Source organism: Gobius niger, assembly GCF_951799975.1.
Source record: "Gobius niger genome assembly, chromosome: 6".
NCBI classification, from domain to species: Eukaryota; Metazoa; Chordata; class Actinopteri; order Gobiiformes; family Gobiidae; genus Gobius; species Gobius niger.
The window spans coordinates 27,276,990-27,291,921 of NC_136857.1; the positions used below are offsets into that span (position 1 = coordinate 27,276,990).

Sequence of the window (14,932 nt, forward strand, 5' to 3'; positions counted from 1 at the left end):
CCCCCCCCCCCCCCCCCCCCCCCCTCTCCCCTCCGATCGACAGCCGCCCGAGGGGAGGGGGGGGGGAGACCAGAGGTGTATCAATAGCGGCGGAATAGTATGGATTGTCGGGGACGCGTCTGACGCCTCACGCAGAAAGGAATGGACACACAACCTTTGGAGCGTTCCAAAAACAATTTATTCGGACAGATTCCTGAATCGATCCTGGAGAGAAGTGAAGAGGTCTCACGTGTAAACAACAACAACAACAACAACAACAAAAAGATAAGATGATGACAAATACAAAAAGGAACAGGTAAAAAACAAACAAAAAAAAACAATAAAGTTAAGCGCACAGTGAGATGGACATGTGTGCGTAAATGTGAAAAAAGGTGGCTCAGAGTGTTTGAAGTAGAGAAGACTAGAGGGTAGCTGGTTCAAATTGCAGTTTAGTCGTTGGAGTTCCGGGCTGTGGGAGAACGGTGCGTCACGTTACGTAAGGAGGGGTGGAAAAACGCCAACCCGCAAGATAAGAACAACAAAAAGAGGAACCCAACTTTTTACGCGTTCATTCCGCTTCCAACCCGTATAGGCCGCGCGTTTCGCCCGATGCCCAAATGACCCCCCCCGTGCCCATCCTCATCAGTTTCGCCCGTTACGCGCACACAAGCACACGCACGCACGCGCTCCGAACTCCCGCTAATGTATGCTAATGACCCCTGATGATTATTGACTAATAATCACACGAGTCTGTTCACATCTGCTCGTGGGAAAACATGCCCGGAGGCCAATAGGGCTGTAGACGCGCGTGTCCCCGAGGCCTCATAAATGGGAGCTCTATGTGTGTGCGCGTGTGTGGGTGTGTGTGTGCACGCGCGTCCGCCAGGGGGGGAATAACACGCTGTGTCATGAGTCGAAAAGAACGTATTAATTAGGCTGCGCGTGATGGCAACTGTACTGCCGCCTTCATGTTGGAGAACATAATAAGTTACTTCATGCAATAAAACAAAAAATTAAAAACAGCTAACCTATTTATCCTATTAGGGAAATATAATGTACACAAGGCCACGTTTTCACAGCCCAAACCCATATTCAAAGTACTCCTAATTGAAGTTAAAAACGAAAAAAAATCAATAAACCTATAACTAACTCTATGAAGAATTGATCCGTTGAACCTGCGGTCACTTTCAGTTTTGTTTTTCTCTTTATTTGTGTTATTCTTTGTCATTGACAATGCAAATTGCCCCACGTGTCATGTAAGGAAAGAAGACATTATTGTGAACGAACGTAAGCTACTGTACATATGTGTGTCTATATATAGCTTATCTACTTGTAAATATAAACAATAAAAAAAAAAAATGCGTGTGAAATGTAGGCTGTCCGTGACGATCCGGTGACGTAAGATAATAATGATTAAAATATAATAATAATTAAACAAAAAATAGTTGGGATAATTTGTATAATTATAATTATATCATGAATTTGAATTAAAAAATGCTAAAATACGTAGCCTGTGAATAATGATAATAAAAAGTGTGTATGTGTGTGTACGTGTGGCACGCGCGTTGGAGCCAAACCGACTTGGCACGCACGCACACACACGCGCACGCACGCACGCACGCACGCACACACACACACACACACACACACACACACACACACACACACACACACACACACACACACACACACACTCACACACACCCACACACTCCTATGTGACGCACGGCAACGGCAGGCTCAGTTGATCTGACTGAAGGAAATGAAGATGAAAACCAAACAAACAAAAGTAAAAGAGAAATTAAATAAATGTGCCAAAGCAACTTAAGACCAACCACAACATATCACAGAGGCTTAAAGAAGAAAAAACTGAAAAAAGAAAAACTGAATTGTACACATTCATAATAATAATAATAATAATAAAATACAAATAGTATATGTTACTTAAATATAAATGTATTAAATGCATAAATAATTAAACTGTAGCAAAACACAAAAAATAAAATGGATATGTGTAATTAATAACAAATCATGATTTTTTTTTAACAAACAATTGGAATATCCGGAGGGGGAAAAAAACACGGTTAGGCTCATGATAATACTTACAGATATTTACAAATTTACAACGACTGACCTCCCCAAAAATGAAATATTATAAATGTTGTAAACAATATGCAATGCATCCTGATGTACCTGATGGGATGAATTAATATCTAAATAAAACAAATAAAAAAAATAAAAATGCGTAACAACACATTTGTCACTTACAAGTTCACAATATACGTAAAACCTTGTCCTGATCGCGCACACTTGACTTCTTCTTCTTCACGCGGTGTCCTCCCGCCTTGAAAACAAACAAAACAGGTGCATTATAGACTCCTCACTCACTCACTCACTCTCACTCGCTCACCCTCTCTCACTCCAGACCCTCTCCAAAATCCACCCAGATAAACCCAAGGCTCCCCTTCTCTGCGACTGAAGCCTGACCAAAAAAAAAAAAAAAAAAAAAAAGTAACGAGCTGCGCGAGTATCAGAATCAGCCCAGTCACAGTGATTACGAGTGGGCCATATCTTCGTGTCCAGCAGCATTAACGCTACAGCCAGAGCGAGATTTTAATTTCAATTTTAATTTATGACATCGACCCTCAACTTTACGCACACGGTCCATTCATTCAACCTGTAGCCTATATCATTTGGATGTTGTTGTTTTTTTTTTTTTAATTTATTCTTCCGTTTTTCTGGGCCTGTGTGACAATGAACCACACACAAAACGAAACAGAATTCTGGCTGGTGATGTGACAAGTTCGCACAAAAAGCTCGCGTAACACGAACCGCAAAAATAGTTGCATATTGACGTTTTTATTTGACTTCATCTGTTTACGTGTGTTTGCCATCTCACATTGGCCTGTATGTAAATATACTATTTCACAAAGAAGAAGGGAAAAAAATAATTGCGCACGTGTCAGGTTATATAAAAAAAGGACACATTTTGGATTAGGACTCCAAAAGCTGGGACTAATCCAGGACAACAACGAACAAATATAGGGCAAAACACTGTCACCCCCCACGCTTTTCTGAAAGCACAGGCGATCATGAATATACGCTTAAGCCGCAGCAAAACGGAACACAATCCACAGGGGTTATTTTTGTTTATTATAAAATGTGATTTCACGAGTAGCTGCGGATAGTTGACGATGTATTGTAGCTACTTTGAGCAGCGGGACAAACTAAAACATAGCGAACTACCCTGCTGATCATACAAATATATGAGAAAAAAAATCATAATATCCTTGCAAATAAAGCAGTGACGTGTAACAAACACCGTTCGCATTTGCCAAAGACAATTCTACCCAACTATAGCCGTGCGTAAAAGTACGAATATCCCCCGTGTTCCTCAAAGTATGAAGTCTACGCAAAAAATAATAATAATAATTAAAAAAATACACTTAAAAAACTAACATGGAAGACCGTATAGAGCCGTACCTGGATGTGTATCCACGGCCAGCATACGCGCCGCTGCCCCCCGAAGCCGAAGCGACGGACTGTGTGCACGGGGACGGACTCCGCTGCGACGCGAGGCTGCTTGGCTGGAGCTAAATGGTGTGTGTGTGTGTGTGTGGGTGGGGGGGGCAGTGGGGGGAAAGGGTGCGGAGGGTGTGTGTGTGTGTGTGTGTGTGGGGGGGGGGGGGGGGGGGGGACCGGAGAGCAGCGGTGGCGGTTGTGGCGGCACTGCGGGAGGGGAGGGAGGGAGGGAGGGAGGGCGCACAAGCGAAAGGTATAGGCCCAGGAGGAAGAGGAGGAGGAGGAGGAGGCGGTGAAGAAGGAGAAGGAGGTGGGCAAGAGATAAGTGATCTAAAGGGGAGACGATAGGACAAGGAAAAAAAAAGAAAAAGAAGGGGGGGAAAAAAAAGAAGTGGTGATGATGATGATGAATACATTGGAAAGTTTTTTTGGCCCCGGCGTAGGGTGTCAGATTGAATGGCCTGGTGCGCATGTGCGAAGGTGTCCAAACTGACAATGCGGGTGAGATGAAGATAGTGCTGTTGCTGCTTCTGGGCTCACGGAGGACGCGGCGATAGACTGAGGGAATCTACCGCTGAGGGGGAGAGAAACACACAAACACAAAAAAAAGAGAAAGAGAGAGGCGAACGGAGATGAGGTCCAAGGCGCGGGCGAGAAAGCTGGCCAAAAGTAGGTGCCGATTCCCACTTTTTTCCCCCCTTTCTTACGCGCGTATACAGCTTTCTCCTGAACGCGGACACCCGGCTTCTCCATGTGTCCTTGTCATCTGTCCATGTCCCGCTACAAGAAGGGGGGGTTGTTTTCTCGGATAAGTTTTGGTTGTTGTTGTTGTTGTTGCATTTGGAAGAGCGGTCCCGAGCTTGGTTCGCTTTTACGCTGCGGCTGCTGCTGCTGCTGCTGCTGCACACGGGGGGCTCACCTCGGTTTGTTTCCTTTTCCCGGCGTGTGACAAACTTTCCTGAGTGATGCAGGCGAGCTCTCAAAACGCATCCCACTTCGAGCTCCTCGTCGCTTTTTCCCCCCCAAAAAACAAAAACTTCGCGAGTTGTCGTTGTAGCTTTTTTTGTTGTTGTTGTTGTTGTTAATCAAACGTTGCATGGGGAAAGTTGTAACTTTTTTTTTGGTGCAGTCGCCGTTGCTGCCTTTACAGCACCAGCTCCCCGAGTGTTTGTCAGATAACATTCCTAGCTTTCAAAATAGTGGGCGCTGTGGCACTGCAGTTTAAGCGAGCTTGCGTAGCGCCTCATGCCTTGCCCCGTGCCTGCGCGCTTTTCTTTCCCTCACCGGTACAAAAAATTACGCACGACAAAATAAAAAAATATATCAAAACGAAGGGATCCAGGTTTTCCTATAGCCCGTGTAACTAAAAAAAGAAAGAAACTTTTGCTTCCAACTCAGCGCTCGTGCTGGGGGGGGGGGGGGGACTCCTACTCGTTCGTTTCCTCCTCCAGGGAATGTCAATCAATAATGCGTCTCCCATAGCCCGCAAATTACTGGACTGGCTGCTCGCTCGCGTCACTCGGAAAGTTCATGAATACGGTTTGTTTGGGGAGTTTCGGCGGACTAGTTTATTGTTGCCTGACGTCTGTTTGTTTACCCTGTATTGATTTATGCATTTTTTTTTTTTTTTCTAAAGCGAGTTGGTGGAAATGGCAGCTCGCAATGCTTCGGATTTTGGACTGTTTCATAGTGTGTGTGTGCGCGCCAGGGAGAGAGTGTGAATGTGTGTGTGCAAGTGTTTTATCCAACAATTCATGGAGGCCTGCTGCCTTATGTTTCCTGTTTGGTTTTATACAATTGGCGTAGATCCTTTACGCATTCTTTCTTCAACAATAAAGGGTTGTAAAAAAAATAAAAAGAAATCACAACTGTTTTTTTTTTATTTGATTTCTTCTTGTTGCTTTTAAATCGTGGACATGGAAACAGAAACACTATTTGAGCAAAGTGGCTAAACGGAGCTCGCATATTGTGGTTTCTTTCTCAAACAGTGACATAATTCCTGCGTTGTAAAAAAAAAAAAAAAAAAAAAAATACGGTAAAATGACCGACTGTTCCCTCCTCCCCATTCCGAATTTAAAACTCGTTCAAAATGCAAATCTACCCACAACACACAGGAGCCTTTGCGTAATTACATGTTTTTGAATAATTAACCTCACTATGTTTTTTTCTTCTTCTTCTTCTTTGCCCTCTCCTGACACACACGCTCCCCTCACACTTCGAACTCGCCTAAATCGTTTAAACAAAAGCGAAACGAGGGAATAATGGGGGAGGCTTTTGAAACGCCGCTGAATGAAACCGGATAACGTTTGTGTTGCTTTTTTTTTTTTTTCTTTCTCGCGCGTAAAGACGGCGGTTTGTGTCAGGAGTTTTTGCCCCGTAATTGCGCACACTGTGGACTTTTGTGCCCCCCCCCCTTGTTCTGACTATCAAGATCATACCCCATGTTTTGTCATTTGTGCTCAAGCAATTTGTATGTGAAGTGATGTGTGCGTAAAAATGGTCCCCTGATTTTGGAATGTGTTTTGACCTGTACATGTCCAGCTATTAATAATTTGTTTTGAGGATTGAAAGCAGCGAAACAGAACGTTCCTCAGTTCCTGAACTGCTCGTGCATGAGATAATATCTTTGATATGTAATAGATGAAACTGAAATGTCACAGTTTTGTCCCAAAACATTGGCAAACGTGTTCAGCTTTCTTTCTTTTTTTTTACTACCCCTTTACGATCTGTATTCCACGCGTAAATGCGCAATTGCACATGTCCAACTTGGATTAAGTTTTGACCAATTGCTATCCACTTAGGAGTATTTTAAAATGTCTTGGCTCAGGGGGTCTAAAGAAGACAAACCTTCTGCAGGCCTCATGCGTAAACTTCGGTATCTAATAATCAAATACTGTCCTACTACATTTTTTTTTTTTTTTACTCGTGTGCACCATGATTCAAAAAGGAAAAAAATAACCAACAACAACAAACGTAAAGGGGAGAAAATAGCTCCGAGATTCAAAACACACAAGGCCCATTGGCTCTGAGTGGAACGCGTGGGAGTGGGTTTCCTCCTTAAAAAAGACGTGCGTGCAGGCTGACTTTTTTTTTCTTCTTCTTTCTTTTTACGCATACGCAGCAGCTGGCCTCGCTATACTGTAGTAGTAGCCAGTCGAGCCCCGAGGTGCCTTTCGGGGTTTCGCTTCTCCCACCTCCACACACGCCGCACAAGCGCAACTATTACGCACGCATTATACACATTGGAGCGAGAGAGTGTGTGTTTTTATAGGCACTCACTGGCTGCCTCTTGGCGCGTGTTGTGACCTCTGAGCCTCAGCGTTCTGTGCATATAAAGCCAAAGTCCCCACAAGTGTTTTTCGTGTCTTTTTTGCTGATTATTAAATGAATAATTACCAGACAATGTGCGCTTTTTAACAGAAGCTTATAACCCCAAATAAAGAACAGTGAAAGAATAGACGTGGCTTGGGGCATTACGCATTGATTTTGCAAGTCCATTGTAATTTTCGTGTGAAGGCATCTCGACACATTTTTTTTTCAAGCCTATTACTTTTGCAACTTGCTATTTAAATATCACTTTAAGATGACAGAAACACGCGTGTATTGCAACTTGTTTTTGTTACCACACATTTTGGTCAAATCTCAAGCGTTGCAAATACAACATTAAACACGCTTTATGGGCTAGTCTATGATATGATTTTCTCCACAATATAATTTCCCCTCGTATTGTGGCGCGCACGCAGCCCTGTGATGCCGCGCTGCACGCAGTAGATCGGGATCGTGCCTGTAAAATTAACACCTTGAGGCGGTTTTATTGGCGGGATTGTGCGGGGGGCTGTGGTTCGTGTCGCTTCGGATTCAATTCGGATCAATTCACATAAAGCCCTCCCCCACGTTGAGGCTTGCTGTGGAGAAGGTTTTGGCGCACTGGGCATTGCGCATAGGTGAGGGACAAAATGTAACAACACGGGGATATTTCAGGTTCGAAAAATGTTGATGTCCGTCTTGCTACTTATTTAAAGTGTATGCGACACATAAATACATAGATTGCACAATTATTTCTAAGATTTAGGGAAAATGCCTGTTTCAGCTGGTTTTCGATTCTAGGACGAATACGATATCCATATCTGTTACAATGGTAATTTGGAATTAATGAGTTGGGGCATTATGTGATTGTCAACCTGTGGTGCGAGTGCCACTGGTGGTACTTTGGTTTCTCCATCTGGCACTCAAAGGCATCTGCATATTTTAGGCATTAGCAGTTTTTACAAGAGAATTTCACTGGCTACGTTTACACGTAAACCAAAAATTGGATCCTAATCCAATTTCTGGAGTTCTCAGATTACTGAAGAGACATGCTAACTGATCTTTCACACTTGCGGATAAAGTAACAAATAAAGGCCAATCTAATGTCACAAAGATTACAAGATATATAGTAAAAGACAAAAATATTACTAAAGTCATCCTTTAAATAAATCCCAAATTTGTTTAAAGTGAAAGCACACTGTGCAGCCGATAGTGAGTGGTTAGAGCAGACAGAATATTCGCAGCGTTGTGGGTTTGGGTCCCAGTTCAAAATATTTGCTATATTGTCTTTAGAGCTCTTCCCTTGTAACTTAACTTTGCTGACCTTTGAGTTTTTAAACCTGTGCTGTCTCCACTGGTGCGTTCCAGGCAACTAGTAACTGGGATTTTTCCCGGCTAATGCTACAACAGTTAGCTAATATGCTAACGTTAAATGAATGTTTCTCCACAAGCATATAATTCAATATATAATAATATAATGAAGGCTATGACCAGAAGTAACGTTCCCTTCACTCGTGCAGTGGTTTTGTTTAAGTTATTTATCATGTTAAAGTTGTTTATCATTCGTTACACCACCATTGCTGTCTTCATCTCGCATTCGAACTCGGAGCTCTCTGGCATCTGAGCTTACAAATTGCAATTACGAGTTCAAGCGGCGTTCCAAGTTACCTGGAACGTACAATATCCCTTAGACTCCAGACCCAAATATGGAGACACAATAATTTTCAATCATCTCCACCAGCAGAACCATCCTGAAACATTGAGGCTATATCCACACGGAAGACAAAATGGATAAAATTTCATAAACATTCTCTATAAACACAGAGCCAGTTTAGTAAATGTATGCGTCCACATGAAGCCAGTCATGTGTGTAAAACCGCTGCGATTCACCTCCCACGCCTGTGTGTGATGCTACCACAGATAACAGAACATGTGGGATGTAAACAGTGAAAACAGCTTTATGGGTTTACAATGTACAGAAGAGGAGGAGGAGACTTCGGTCTTCAGACGTGACGCTGTCAGTGACTGGACATTTACTGTCAGTCCAAAAATAAAGACTGAATGGAGGCTAACTGTTTTTCGACAACAGACCCATGTAAACAGCATTTTGAGATCTTTCCACTCTGGGACCTGGTTTGGAAAATGTTTACAGACGCCCGAAATTCCAAGATGATACGCTGGATTGATAACTATTTTTGCATTAAGTACTGAAAGTGACTTTGTGTGTGCTGGCTCATGTAAAACAATGAGTTTTGGATAAGTTTCCAGTTTCTGAAGTGAATATAAACGGGTCAGGTCTACTTTTTCAGTTATCTGATATAAACGTAGCCCCTGATGCTTCAGTAATGCTTTCAAGTTGATGTTTTAGTTTTGGTTACAAGTCACAACCTAATTTTTACCATATCAGATTTGGACTAAAATGGTGTCTTGACAAAATTCTTCTTCTTCGTCAAATGTGGTGAAAAAGGTAAACCCCTATCTGTCACATATAGACTATTTGGGTTGACCACATGCAAGATCAACAAATCAATGCAAACTTCACGCATTAGGCTCATTGTTTTGCACAAATTACTACTTTACAACATGGGTCAAAAAGAATGTCGGGTATAGGGACTTTAAGACATGGATTGATATAGTCCAATCTAGGTTTCTTTTCAGACTCTTAATAATCTTTGATCTTACTTGGAATGTTGGATATTTCCCTACGGTGACAATAAAGTATGCCTTAACCTTAACCTATTTTTTGAGATGGTGTGTAAAAAGTTTGAGAACCACTTATGCCCAACTTTTCTGCATAAAATAGGGACTTAACACTGGCGTATCCAATCAAAAGTCCTATTTAGAAAGAGGTAAAAAGCTCGCTCTATACACATTTACAACTCATACGTACCATGCATATTATTGTATGCAAAGATTATTTGGGGAAATGTGTTCTTTGTGTGTGTCACTTTGGAAACCCACCTCCAGACATTGAGGAGGGATTTTGATCAAGAGTCTTAAAGTGACAAAATATGGGTAAAATGTCAACACTGAAACACTGCATTCATCATAAGAGGGGGAGCTATAGCTATTCACATCGACTAACCTATTTTTGCTGATTTGGCACCCACCTACGCAAACCTCTCCATACCTCTCCACTCTGCAAAAACAGCATGCGCACTCCTTTCCTAATCGCCTCCTATCCTATTGATCCTTGCGTGAAAAAGGAGGACTTAATAGTGGTGAACTTGACCTGGCCCGGCTCGAGCGCACGGATGACTGGCGCTGTTTGGACAGAAGTCATAAAAGCCGGCGCGTAACGGTCTAAAACCAACAATGGGAGCTAAAGGTCCACACACTGCCCCGTGTTACGCAGCTGTACTGTGTGTGTCGCATTTTCGCAGATTAGTGCCCCATGTTGGCGTAAAAAAAAAGTTTGATCGGAGCATTAGAAAGACTGAAGTTGTCACAAGAACAGCAAAAACACCTTCATTTTAGCTGTGTAAAACTGGACCAGCAGGAGACCACTCTCCGAGTTCAGATGGTTCATATGGCTCTAAGATGTCAGAGATGTACTTTTGTACTAGACCATGTACACAAGGAAGGCTGCTTTAAAGTCTTTTTCTCCTCTCAGAGACCTGAGCACTGGACTAATCTGTCAAGGAAGGCAGTGTATAAGACTCAATATTATAATAACTTTTATAAATGATTATTTTCCTACTAAATTACTAAAAAGGCAAAACAAGCAACTTTATTTCTTAAATAAAAATGCATATTCTCCCTATGTCTGGGTGGGTTTTCTATTGCCACGATCTCCCACGTGAACCCAAAACATGCACAATAGGCCAATCCGAGATCTGAGGACGATTTTCCATGAGGGGACAAGACAGACAAAGCCAAGTTCAAGAAAATACAGCTTTTGGCATCCACTGTTGTCTTTACTTTCTGTTAATCCTCATTTCGTACGCTTTCTAATTGTAAATCTCATCGTAGAAAAGATAAACACATCGATTTTTCAAAACACAGCAAATTATCTAAGCGAGCTCGACTGTGGCCATCGTATTCGAGGTCCTGGGCGCGCTCAGCTAAAAGACATATGGTACGCATTACATTACCATAATACGCTACAAATAAAGACGCATTGCCGTCTGTAACCGTATCTCCAGTTTGCTGCGAGCGCGGACTCGTGAAGAATGGACTTTTCCAGTAAAAGTCGTCCGACTGCCCAGAAATATGGCGGGCAGTGAAGTATCGGCTTTGCTATTAAATCTACGGTAAAGTAGGCTGTCTTGAGCACACCGTAAATAATAGAAATGTGCGATTCTTCAGTGTTATGACTTGAGTTGTTCAAATTTAGTGAGGGATGATTCATGTTGGGAAGTGATTTTGTAGTCGTTTAGCTGTTGTTGCCTTTCTCACTTTCCAGGGAAGTGGATGGATCTATTGTGAAGAATGATATGAAAGCGTGTAAGGAAACCTGTTGTAGATATAGACAGCATCTTAAGGAACACCACAAATGGCGAGTTGGAAAACAGGAACGTGTTTCAACAGCCCTTGAATACATAGGTAGTGGAGAATGCTAACTATAATCTGAATGTGTGTGCTAAATATGCTAACGGCTCCTGACTTCCTTCAACCTCACAAGGCCACGCCCCGTAGTATGACATGTATAGACTTTTTGGTATGTTGTTAACAAATGATCAATCAGCTATGTGGTAACTCAACACCATAAAACGACATTTTAAGGAAATTGATCAGAGATGTATGAACTGCATGGTTCCGAAAGCGTGTTGCCATGTTTTCAAGCATTTGGCGTTGTAGTTACCAGAGGCTACTTGATTTGCCTCTGTCATGCCATTAAACCCTTTAGATTCAATTTGAACAGTTTGGTCCTTGCCCTGGTTTAGACCAGTCACAGTCCTTACAATTTGTTCAATTCTGGACAAGATTTCAGGAGTACAGTAGGTCCAGCCCTGATTCGCACCTGCCCTTGTTTAGATCTTAGTTTTTATATGATTTGATCCTGGTGTAAACTTGGTTTGTGTGGGTTCCGGTCCCGCTCGTGGTTTAGACATGGCTTAGTCCTCGTTTAGTCATGGCGGAAACTGGAATACATGCAAACACTGGGAGACCATCTTAAACTCTGCACAGAGAGGCTTCACCCAGACTGAACCTGCATGAATTGCCACTGTGGCTTAGTTCGGTCTTATTCCAATCCGCTTTTAGTCCAAATTTGGTCCCTTGTTCAGAACTGGTTGGGTTAGATTTGGCTTTGCTCCAGTTTAGATTTATCTTAGCCCTGGCCATGTCGCCTGGCTTTGTCCCGTTCCAAGTCGAAATGCAAATACCTATCGCATTAAGCTCCTGCAATCCCCCAATCCCAGTCACTGCATTGATACGCTGACCCCACATTAGCACTTCTCCTTCTCCTGCTGCTTTTGCCTCCATGACTTCATTCGGCGTGTTAGTCAAACATCCCGGAGTCCGGCATGTCCTGGGACTGTTCAAGATATACCCAGAATGTTTCCCTATTTAGTCCCGCTATTTTCTCTCACTTTTTATGCAGATTGAATTTGCGGGCACTGGAGTAAAGATAGCAAGGTGGAATTTAGGCGATGGCAGAGGTGGTCAAAGAAAGCATTTTACATCCTAACATCCCCTTAGGTTTAACATTACACTCACTGAAAAGTTTAAAGCAACACAATCCCAATCTCCACAGTAGCATTCACTAGCATAGCGTCAACCCATCCCCGCTAATTGTCGCCGAACGCTATCTCCGCGCGCGTCCGTCCTGATTACCGCCTCCCGCTGCTAGCCAGTGTGTGTTGTTTGCAAACCGTGGACCAATGTGTTGAGTGGCTAATTAGCGTGTTAGCCTCCAGATCCCCCCCCCAGCCCCCCAGCCTGGTGACACTGGGGGATTGGACAGCATTGTGACTGGCCTTATCTGGCCCTAATCCTGATTTGTTTGGTATTAGCCGCTTTGGTGTTCCCGTCTCTTTCTCTCAATCCCTTTATTTCTTCATTAGGTCGTTGCGCAATCACAGTTCGTCCCCTTTAAGCCAACGACGGACGTTTGGACTTACTGTACGATGGCGTCTTTTCATCACCGAAATGAAAAAAAAAAAGAGAGAGCGGGATTGAAAACAGCATAGAAGCAGTGACTCGCCATCACCCCTAGAATGACAAGTCCTGGCCCAATTGTGAATACTTATTGCTATCCATGAAATACTTTGTTAAATGATTGTAATTTCCCGGTGATTATTTTTGATTTAGGCATAGAAAGCGTTTAAATCATGGCCAAAAGAACTCAACAGCAATCTTTTTTATAGTCAATCGAAAGAACTGTTGAGAAGCGCTCTTCTCAAGCAGCAGCAGTAGTGGACGTAGTAGTATTAGTCGTAACTAGCAGTACAGAAGGGAAAGGGTTTTGTTTTTTTGTTTGTATGTACTTATTGGTAGGGCTGGGTGACATGGGGATAGAAAACGAATTGTAATCTGATCCCTAGGACGGTTATGTTAGGGATATCGTTTATCGCGATATCGTTTAACGCTCGAATACCGATATTTCTCACCTCTCGCTGCTTCTATTGGTCAGTCTCATCAAGCTCTGAGTGAGAGACAGGGAGATTCAAGCAACAATTGTCGACTTTCAGAAGAAGCAGATGGCATTTGGTGTTCTGAAAAGGCAAAGCACGAACACGAATGAATTGCGACAGAATGTGACCGGCTCCCGATCCTGCGCTACAGACTTGGTCAGAAGTCCAAAGCTGTATAAGGTCGACCCGTCATGTTTCAGGTTGAAAATAGAACCCCGCAAAGAAAATTCCAGAGAGTCCCGACTAAATTGCCATCGCGGGCCAGTCCTGAGCAGATTGGATCAACAGACAAACTGCTTGTCAGCCTCCCTTTTCATCCGTTTGTCTCTGTCCCGTTCACAGCCCTGGGACATCCTACCTCCCCGTCCCTTTCTCTCCTTTCTAATTACCAGTCCGTGTCCCATTCACAGCTCTGGGACGTCCTCTGCGCGTTCCTTGAGACTCATCCCGTGTCCTTTGGTGCTTTTCATCTATCGGACAGTTCAAAGCCTTGGCCCCATCTGCTGATCTGTCCCTCTTCCTTTCAGACACTGTCCTGATAGTATTTGGTCAGTACCCTGCAAAAAGTGGACATTTTCTTAACATATACAGTTTATTGCATGTTCGTTCGGCTTGACTTTTATACTAAACCATTGTGAAGGGAAAGATACATTTCTACGGAAGATTGTTCTGCTGTTGGTTGTCTAAGAAAGCAATCACTGGTTTGCGGCTAGTTGGAGATGAAATCAAGCTCTCCACCTTTAGCACAAGAATACTATACCACCGAAGCACTTACACCGATATAAAGTCAAAAGAAAAATGTCCAAAATGCACTTGTACTGATAATTTGGCAAAGAAATGAAAAAAGACAGTGCTAAATCCGGTCAGGCGCCTTGAAAACAATCAACTTATTAGTTCTTGAGACTATATGAATGTGAATTTACAAAACTACGTCATGAATAATGTACTTAATATCTATTTTTGCAGTGAAACTTGAAGATGAGGCAGGCAGTGTCCAATTAAGCGGGATTAGAGGCATCCCTCCCATCACACGGCGGCTATAGTCCCGGTCCATTCTAGTGGAGATCAGGTTCTTTGACGGGCTCAGATAAAGAGCTCTTTCATGTTACACTGTCAGGAGCGTCGCTTTGGCACGACTTTGACAAATTCGCTGTGTTTTGGGTGGGACAGGAGGGCAGGGGAAGGGGGGGGAAACTGGGCATACAGGGGGAGATTCACTGTAATTGAGGGATCATTATCCTTCTGGTGACCCTGCCAGACAGGCCTGCCCTGCAACGATCGAGACTGTTTTCTTTGAGCTGGAAATGGGAAGGATAATTGGGAACAATTTGGTGTCAGAGACGACCGGTGTCCTCCTTTACCGCAAAAGTTTTGCAGCCTCGAGTTTGAGGACAGATCAGTCTCGTACGTTTTACAGCGGAGGTGGCGATTATTTTTTTTCAAGCGGCCACATGAGTGACCTGAAGTGAGTCAGAGGGCCGCGCGGACGATTTAATTTATTTTTGCTCAGCGTTGTCCCATTGCAAAATGCTCAAAATTATATCTGG

General features: G+C 43.1%; 1 protein-coding gene across 7 annotated transcripts in view; it reads left to right on the forward strand.

Annotated features, from left to right (window-relative positions):
• Positions 1–3,735: 3,735 nt before the first annotated feature.
• prdm16 (PR domain containing 16) overlaps positions 3,736–14,932 on the forward strand; it is a 354,719-nt gene continuing 343,522 nt past the window's right edge. For all 7 annotated transcript variants that reach the window (XM_079557974.1, XM_079557981.1, XM_079557976.1 and 4 more), the window contains exon 1: positions 3,736–4,170. In XM_079557974.1, the coding sequence (XP_079414100.1) occupies positions 4,134–4,170 (37 nt within the window). In that variant the 5' untranslated portion in view covers positions 3,736–4,133. The remainder of the gene's footprint in view (positions 4,171–14,932) is intronic.